Below are 9,113 nucleotides of genomic sequence, written 5' to 3' on the forward strand. Positions count from 1 at the left end.
TTATTTCGAGTTATAAATTCATAAAAATTTTTCTTTTTAAATCTAAGATTTTAAAATGTAATACAAGATTCCTTATAGGATATTCTACCTTTACCAAAAAAAAAATGTCTATAAGAATCTCAAATTAAATTTTTATGGGCGTTTGAAATTCATATTTTTACAACATTTGATATTCACTCGATTTCTTACGTAACGATTTTCTTATTTTGTTGTAATTAAAAAACGAGTGACTGTAGAAACTTGAAAATTTCACTGAATGTTTATATTAGCATTTTATATATACGATAAAATTTTTAAAATAATTTGACTCTTTTTGAGCTGTTTACGGACATTGTAAGTTTTCAATTTTTTTAGTTTTTTTTCTATAAATATCAATAAAGTTATATCTGTTGGGCCAAAAAGTGTATAAATTTAATACAAAGCTCCTGATATATTGTTACAATATCAGTTGAAAAATATTAAAAATACATAGGCACAATTTTTTTTTATAAGCATTTAAAGATCAAATTTTGACAAAATTTATTAAATTTTAATTTGAAAAATTATTTTGTAGATAAAAATGTATAAAATGTTCAATTTTTGTATCTAAGAATTGAAAATTTAAAACAAGATTCCACGTAAGTAATTAATTCTGTTACCAAAAAATCTAAAAAATACATTTACGCAGTTTATTTTTATAGTCATTTTAAGCACAAATTTGGACGAAATTACATATTAAAAACCTAGGATAACTATTTTAGTTATTTTGTTGTGATTGTATAATATTATTCGTGGGTACTTGAAACTTCTAAAGTATACTATTATATATCTATGATAGTACCACGGTTTTTTGTTGATGTATAACGCGTTATAAGTACCTAATAAATATTATGATATGATTAATTTGGAATTTATTATAGGTACCTAATATAATATTATGTCTTATACCTAGACTAACATATCGTCTCCGCTCAGAATCGTTTTTCTTATACAATGATATTATATCATTGAATTCAAATTAAATACCATCCATTATACAGTGACCCACTTGTAACCTACTGTACAGCAGAGCGAAATCCACTTACCCACCTTTTTTAACATGCACTTTTTGATTATTAAAAATTAAAAAATATAATTTATAGGTAGTTATCAGATCACATCGAAAAAAAGGTCATAGGGTAACTATTCCCTCACCTCTCTAAAATAGTACCTATTCATAGCTACCACTAACCAACGTACTTGAAAATTTAGTATTAAGTATTTTGTGTGTAAAAAAATATCTATCCTCCTGAGACAAATTACTAATTATGCCACTGGGCAATGTAGAATATTACCCTTTACCAGTGGCGTATCTTCGAGGAGAGACCAAATCTTGTATATAATAATATGAATATAATATGTGTATACTGAATGTTTATTTAAATCTTTATATCCCCTCCGTGAAAAAATCCTAGATACTCTACTACCCTCTACTGACTATTGGTTAAAAAAATATATAAAATTATCAAATACAGTATAAGATCATTATTCCCGTATCCCATTAAATGTATTTTTGTGGACAAAATTACATTGGCACTAGGTATGTATTATGCTCTAGCAGTCTAGCCTCTAATACATTGTAGAGTCTAAGAGTGTACTTTGTATAATATAAATTATATATTAATTAAACCTATATACCTACAATCTACCAAATACTGAAATACCTACATAATTTACTACATATATAAGTATAGATAAGGCACATCATATATTTAATTTTATAGTTTACCTTTGGCCAAAAAGTATTCTTTTTGAAGACATTCAATCAATTTATACTGTTCTGCCAAGCATTGGTCGTTAGTGAAGTTTCGTTCTTCCAAGCACTCTAAATTTTTAACGATACCTTTGATTTTATATTTATTATTAGTATAAGACATTGCTTCATGTATTTGTTTCTTAGAAAGTCCACAAATTAAATTGTTTTCCAAATCATTTTTCAGTAATTGACCATAAAATGTATGACAAATTGTTATCAAAATAAAACAAAGTTTTTCAAAAAAATTGACACCATGCATTGTGTTGAATTTTATTATAGACATTTTAAGCAATAAAAATTAGTAGGTACATAACTAATTTGTCAAAATAATATTAATTTATCCATGGTTTATCTAGTCTAGATTTTTTTTTTATAAATGTTAAGAGACATAGATCATTTAAAATTGTACATTATAGTGTTAAATCTAAGTAACCATGGACCGCCTTAACTCAACAGAAGTTGCTAGGTAATTACCACGGCTGTAAATCTACGACCGTGGTTATTATTATTATTAATTTACGAATCATTGTAATGTTTTCATTTTATATGAAAATTTGAAAATAAAAATAATTCAGCAACAATGTATTATTTTGAATTTATCTACATAAGTAGGAACTAGGAAATAATGGATATTTAAATAAATAAAAATTAATCAATATTTGTTGGAAAAATAACAACATTTAATAATGATATTATATTTTACAGTTGTATTATTTAGTACCAGCAACAAATAATCCAGAAAACAAAAAACCTCCTCCATCGTCCATTGTAACATCAGGATGTGTTCTATTTGGAAGGACTTGATGATATCTCATAAAATTATCAGTCAGTCGAAGAAACACTACGTCTCTTCTCATCTTAAATTCAGCATAAATAGTAACCAACACTTCTCTATATGCTGAATAAATGACAAAAGGTCTTGACAAAGATAAATATGGTAAAAGTGTCTTAACAAATTCAGTTGGTTCCTCTCTGCAGACTACAATTAAGCCATCAAATTTATTTGATTTTATAAAATTTAAACCATCTGTACTAGTTATTGGTCGATGTTTTTTCTTAATTTGTGTATATGCTTCATCACTTTTTCTTTTTTTCTCGTCCGAACAATTAGGTACATCTTCCTCATCTTTTTCTGCTGGAATATTATCTTCATTTTTTGTATTCAATATTTCATCTAAACTTACAGTTAACATTTGTTTTATTTTAGTTTCAGAAAAATTCATGGCCTTCACTGCTCTTAATGCATTTTGTTCAGATGTTGAAGAGAATATGTGTACAAGGCATCCATTATCATGCAGTTGGTTAAGAAGTGCCGCTTGTAATAATCCTTGACTTCCATTCTCATACAGCAAATACTTACCACCAGGATCCAAATTCACACGACATAATATCTGAGCTAATGTATCAAACCTTAAAGCTATAGTTTTAGGAAGTGTTTGTTGCTTATACAGCACATCTGTAATAAGCCGTATTGATGGTTTAAATATAGTTAAATAATCACAGTATTTCCTGGCTTTTTTTTTCAAGTATTTTTCTTGAGCATATTCAGTTTTAAGCTGAAATGTTTTGCTGTTTTCTAACAATCGTTCAACAATATTCTGCCCGCTCTCTCCACTTTCTTTCAATGCTATTATTTCGTCAGTGCTCAGCAACTGAGATGAACTATCATCGGTTATGAGTTTGTTATCCGTGCCGCAACCATTCGTTGACCATTGATTACGCACCTGATTATCGTTACATATTACCAGACTGTAATGTCTTTTTTTCTCTGGCATTGGCTCTAGTTTGTAGGTGGATGAGAATGGTTGTCCAATAGCCGCTTTTAGATCAATGACATCGCGGCCCAACTTCAATATGGCTTTGTTCGATATTTGATGAATTAAATAAGTTTCGTTTTTATTAATAATTAAATAATGACCTCGCGCGATTATGTTTTCAAGATTTTTAGCCATCATGATATTTAATTACACATTAACTTTATAATTTTGGTCAATACACATGAATTTAATTTTTAAATATTTAAAAAATTCTAATTTTAATTGAAACAATTTCTTATCATTTAAAATATTATATTATTTCGAAATTCCAACATTCGATAACATCCACATGGTCAAAATCACCGAAAAGCACAGTTGTTGAAATTTAACCATTGTAAAATCACAGATTATATGAAAACAGATTGTGCACTTCGATGTAAACAAAAAAATGGCCTGATATGGTGGCCTCCAGAATCAATGTGACCATTTCAACGGATTAAAAATATTTGAAACTTATCATATGCCTACTGATGGCTAACTTGATAGTGATACCCGAGTATACAACAAAAACAAACATCTTTCTCTCTATTTTCATATAATCTGTGGTAAAATCATAGAACAATATAGAAGCCGAAACTCGATCAGTTGATTGGGGTCTTGGTTACCTATGATCTGAAGTCTGAACCTTCGAAAACATGAAAACGGTTCCACGCACCAACATGATGTTAGACTCATGGTTACCAATATTATGAAAACGGTTCCAAGACTATTGTTCTATGCTATGGCGGGATACGTTACGCGGGGTCGGCTTGTTTACCATTCCCTATTTTACGTATGCCACGCCCCCCTGGAACCGTTTAAGGCCACAATCGCCTGATTCGGTCAGTTCACGGAGTTTCGTACCCCTGGTAAAATATATTATTTCTTTTATATTATTTCATGTTGGTCACATTGATGGTGTCATATATTTATTACTATCAACAACCATGGTACTAGCACAAAAACAATTGAAACTATTCGAAAGACCAATTGTTATCATTTTGGAATTAGGTTCATAAAATCTATTTTTTAGATTTGCCCTTATTCCAAATTTGATCGGTTTTCAGTTATTTGAAATTATAAATTTATAATTCATAAATACTAATTATACGACAAACTTATTTTCTCCCGTCCACTGAGGATTTTACAAAGTTGCGAACACTTAGTCGATTTTTTTAGCGGATTGTGAAGCCCAGTACATAATAATCACCAATCTCGGATAAGAAATGGCGAGTAAGTATCATTCAGATCATTTATGGTACATTTCTTGATTATTTGCAGAGGTTTAATGTGTTGGTTGTTTTCTAGGAGGTAATGCTAGAGATCTTGCTCGTGAAAAGAATCAGAAGAAACAGCAGGAACAAGCTAAAAAAAAGGGAATTTCCGACAAGGGTTCGAATCAAGGATTGACGTTGGAACAAAGAAAACAAAGGTAAATAATCATTAAATTATACGTATTTAAAAGTCACTATAATAAGTACTAATGCTTAAGTTTAGGCCAAGGTTTAGGCCATTTAACACTTCCGATTGAACGATTACCTAGTATTTATAATGTGGGTCTACCTACTAGATAACTTTATACAAATTACAAATATGGTATGTTGGATTTAGAAATCTTTGTTCAATTTTATTAACTTAGATAATAGTATATTGTATATCTATAATATTGGACATGAATCATAGATTCATAACTAATTTCATACCAATATTGTGTGTTCTCAATCAACAAATTCATAATTTCAATTGTTGACTTAAGCTTTACAATTATTGATTGTTTTTAGTATGTAAATTACATTGTACAAAATAATTATTTTTTTACATTTATTTATGTTTTTTTTTTTTGTATTTGAATTATTTTGGCTTTTTAGAGTTCTGTACGGTAAAATGGGACCCTATTACTATGGCTCCGCTGTCCGTCTGTCCGTCCTTCACCAGGCTGTATCTCATGAACCACGAAAGTTAGAAAAATGACATTTTCATAGATTATGTATTTCTATTGCCGCTATAACAACAAATAAATACTAAAAATCCTAGAATTTATAATATAAGCAGTGTTGCCAACATGTTTATAGCTTATGATGGTACGGATCCATTCGTGCGCGAGTCCGGCTCGCACTTGGCCGGTTTTTAATATTGCATAATGCATAATTTTTAATATTTTTTATCATAATAGATTTTTATTTTTTTTATTAATTACCTTTATCCTTCTTTAATATTGTACCATTCATTGCTTCATTTATGCTTATTTCTAGTAGGTATACATTTCAGAGATTTTTCATTCATACATGTTATCAAACATGATTAGTAATGTTAAGGTAATTGAGATATTCTACATTTTTTTTCATTGGTCAATGGGTCCCCATGGTCCTTTACATAGGCGATAGGCATGCACATCGGGTATGCCATGGTGTCTCCTGCAGAGTTATAATAACCATATAGTTTTTAATCATAAATGTTTTGATTAGAACCATGAACTAGAATAGTTCAAGATTAGAACTTAAATATTTTGACTATTTTTTTATTTTTTTCTTATTGGGGGGAGTTGAAACAAGATCAAATATTAATTAGACTTCATAATTATACTTACCAGTGTTTAATTTTGTATACATAAATACATTTAGTGCATTATTAAATATACTAATAGAATCATTATATTTTCAGAGATGCCGATAGGATGAGAGAAAAACAACAAAAAAAACAAGAAGATAAATGAATTATTTAATGGATATTTGTGTCACAGATGTACATTTTAATGCTAAGCTCAAAATCAATTCAATTTTTATTATGTAACATTGTAACCATCTATAAATGTATAGACTGCTTTTAGTCGTAATTATTTTTATCCTTACAAAGTATAAACATGATATTCTTTTATAAATCACTTTGATTCTTTTTAAGTATCTTCGTTATGTTATATAATTCTTGTACACTAATTAAATAATAATTTTCAATAATTACTGTTGAGATATGAAATAAACTCTAGATCTTGAAATGTAATTTGTTTTTGTATACTATTTATTTTAAGTTAAACATTTTCACCTATACAACCAAGTTTAAAACTTAAATCATTGACGAACAATTTGATTAAATTTATTATTTCAAAATAGAACATTTTAGAATAATAAATAATGTTATTAATTAGCTATTAAGTTGTGAATTAGAACACACAGCTCTATAAATATAACATACACATTAAATAAGGTGATATTTTCCCAACATGCTAATTCGCATTAACTCCTTTGCATATAATTAATGTATTAAACAATTTATTTTGAGACCATATTTTAAAATAAATATGCCATTTAAGGAATGTCCTGTGTACTGTGGTGATACATGTCTTTTTAACTAATGGGATTATGAAACTCTTTTTACTGTAAACTATTAAGCTGATGATTTTTTTTTTAAATTTTGATTCACATTAATCAAAAATTAAAATTACTAGTTTCTGAGTATTAAACGTTGCATACTAAGAGTAGTTGAAGACCTCCCGTGGAGATTGGTGTATGTTATAATATTTTCAAAAACCGTTTTATTACATTAATTGATAAAACTCAGTGTCTTAAATAATGTTTTTACATAAAATATAAAATAAATGTAAAAATCTAATATTTAGTCTAGATACATCTTATTATACTTTGAAAAATGTTTCAAGTCCTTGTGATATTAGGTTATGAAATTATTGGGGCCAGTGGCATTACAAACTTTTACCAGTGAGACAAGAATAGGCATTTCACCCACATATTTTGTTTACTTAGAACTGTGGTAGCTTTAGCTTTGCCTCATCACCATATAGGTATATAATATGATTTTATGTCATATATAATGTATTACAAATTCTTTTTAATTTTTATACTTCAATTAAAATTATTTTCATACTTATATAAATACTGATTTTATTGAAGTCTTAAATAGGTATTACATATTAAGTAAATACCTACTCGTTGGCTAGACGCCTAGACGTGGATATATTAATAGATTGGTATAATAGACGTCTTAAATGATTAAGTTATAAATAGGTATGGATTTAAATGCAACAAAAAGTCAAAAAACAAGAAAATAGTCTTTAAAAAATACGGTTTAGTACATTAATGTTTAAATATTTCAAAGCTTAATAAAATGCCCAGAAAAATTATAAGTAATTTTAAATGAATATAAGATACAATTTACTATTTATATAGGCAGGTAAATTTGTTGTATTTTGTGTTTTATTATAGCACTGGTGAATCGTATGCTATTTAATATTTTCAAATAAAAAACTTTGACAGTTATTGGCTAGTGTTGTTTTGTATAACTAAAGTCATAGGAGTGAATATAATAAGTACTTACCTAATAGAAAATAGAAATTTTACAAATTTTTTTTTTTTCATTAATTTAAATGTGTCATCATATTTCATGCTATTACAACTTTAAACAATAAACAATTTTACAAAATACAATGTTATGTTAGTTGTTCTGAGTTGTAGTTGGTTAGTTATAGATATAGTTTTAAATAATATAGGTAATGAGAAAAGGAAAAGAGATTAGATATTTTAATAGATGATAATATTTTATAATAATATATAATAGAAATTGTACAAAAAACAATTAGTAAACAACTCATACAGGAAAAAATAATTAATGTTGTACGATATCACAGAATATATTATTTTATATAGATATACGATATACCTACATCAACAATCATAAATTAATATTTATTGCTTTGACCATGATATTTTTACTCCATATTTTCTAAGCACGATTTACAACTTTAAAATGAATCATTTACGTCAAGAATTTAATAATTAATATCGAATACCTATTACCTATAATTAATACATTTTCAAAATTTAAGTATTTTTTGGTGGGTAGCCTGGTAGCAATAGTATCCTGTAAAGTATTTAAGTAAAAGTATTCAAATACTTTTTTAAGTATTGAATAACTTTTTAAATACTTTCAGCATGAAGTATTTTGAATAGTATTTTAAATACTTTTTGGTAGGTATTGAATACTTTGGATTTTTATTTCGAACATTTTATTTTTATTATTAATTTTATTTACATTTTATTTTTGTCAACTACAATAATAGAAAATAGTTTTATTTAGTATTCTGTATTTCTGTGTTAGCTGAAGCCCGAAAGTTTGTTAAAATCAGATTTCTAAAAATAGTAATTGAGATTGAATAACAATATTCCCTTTAAACTATTAGTTAACAATTAGACAACCTACTACCTATGTGTTTATATTACTATAGTTAGAAACCCACTTTAAAAACCAAAAGTATTTGAAAAGTATTCCAAATACTTGTTCAAAGTATTTGAGTAGTATTTGAAATACTATACAATTAAAGTATTTGTGTAGTATCTTAAATACTTAAAAAAAATGTATTTGAGTATTTACTCAAGTACTTTTTAAAAGTGTTCTTTAATCTTTACAGGACTGATCGCTATATGACGCTACCATAAAAGAATGGATAGGATAGTTAAAGTATCCTTCAAATTTCAATAAAGTAGTTATAGGTTTATGGGTTAGGTTCCGCTATATAATAATTATTATGTACCTAC

General features: G+C 27.2%; 3 protein-coding genes across 3 annotated transcripts in view; 1 reads left to right on the top strand and 2 right to left on the bottom strand.

Annotated features, from left to right (window-relative positions):
- The window catches only part of LOC103309110, a 19,344-nt gene extending 17,330 nt beyond the window's left edge, over positions 1-2,014 (bottom strand). Inside the window, exon 1 of the mRNA XM_008183778.3 lies at positions 1,748-2,014. Within this exon, the coding sequence (XP_008182000.1) occupies positions 1,748-1,895 (148 nt within the window). The 5' untranslated portion in view covers positions 1,896-2,014. The remainder of the gene's footprint in view (positions 1-1,747) is intronic.
- Positions 2,015-2,430: 416 nt separating this feature from the next.
- On the bottom strand, positions 2,431-3,951 carry LOC100167855 (tRNA (adenine(58)-N(1))-methyltransferase non-catalytic subunit TRM6). The gene has a single exon (XM_001951980.5). The coding sequence runs from the start codon at positions 3,727-3,729 to the stop codon at positions 2,485-2,487; it is 1,245 nt and encodes a 414-aa protein (XP_001952015.2). The 5' UTR covers positions 3,730-3,951; the 3' UTR covers positions 2,431-2,484.
- A 495-nt stretch (positions 3,952-4,446) lies between these two features.
- LOC100158957 (putative SERF-like protein) lies at positions 4,447-6,567 on the top strand. The gene is made up of 3 exons (XM_001951970.4): positions 4,447-4,803; positions 4,879-5,002; positions 6,232-6,567. Exons 1-3 carry the CDS (start codon positions 4,797-4,799, stop codon positions 6,281-6,283), a joined length of 183 nt encoding a protein of 60 aa, XP_001952005.1. The 5' UTR covers positions 4,447-4,796; the 3' UTR covers positions 6,284-6,567.
- The last annotated feature ends 2,546 nt before the right edge of the window (positions 6,568-9,113 follow it).

The sequence above is a fragment of the Acyrthosiphon pisum genome, chromosome A1 (genome assembly GCF_005508785.2).
Source record: "Acyrthosiphon pisum isolate AL4f chromosome A1, pea_aphid_22Mar2018_4r6ur, whole genome shotgun sequence".
Lineage (NCBI taxonomy): Eukaryota > Metazoa > Arthropoda > Insecta > Hemiptera > Aphididae > Acyrthosiphon > Acyrthosiphon pisum.

What these genes read in the sequence shown, in the direction of transcription:
- LOC100167855 (XM_001951980.5), bottom strand. Translation starts at nt 3,729, where the DNA reads ATGATGGCTAAAAATCTTGAAAACATAATCGCGCGAGGTCATTATTTA.
- LOC100158957 (XM_001951970.4), top strand. An exon ending in TTGGAACAAAGAAAACAAAG is followed by an intron (nt 5,003 to 6,231) that starts GTAAATAATCAT and finishes TTATATTTTCAG; the next exon opens with AGATGCCGATAGGATGAGAG.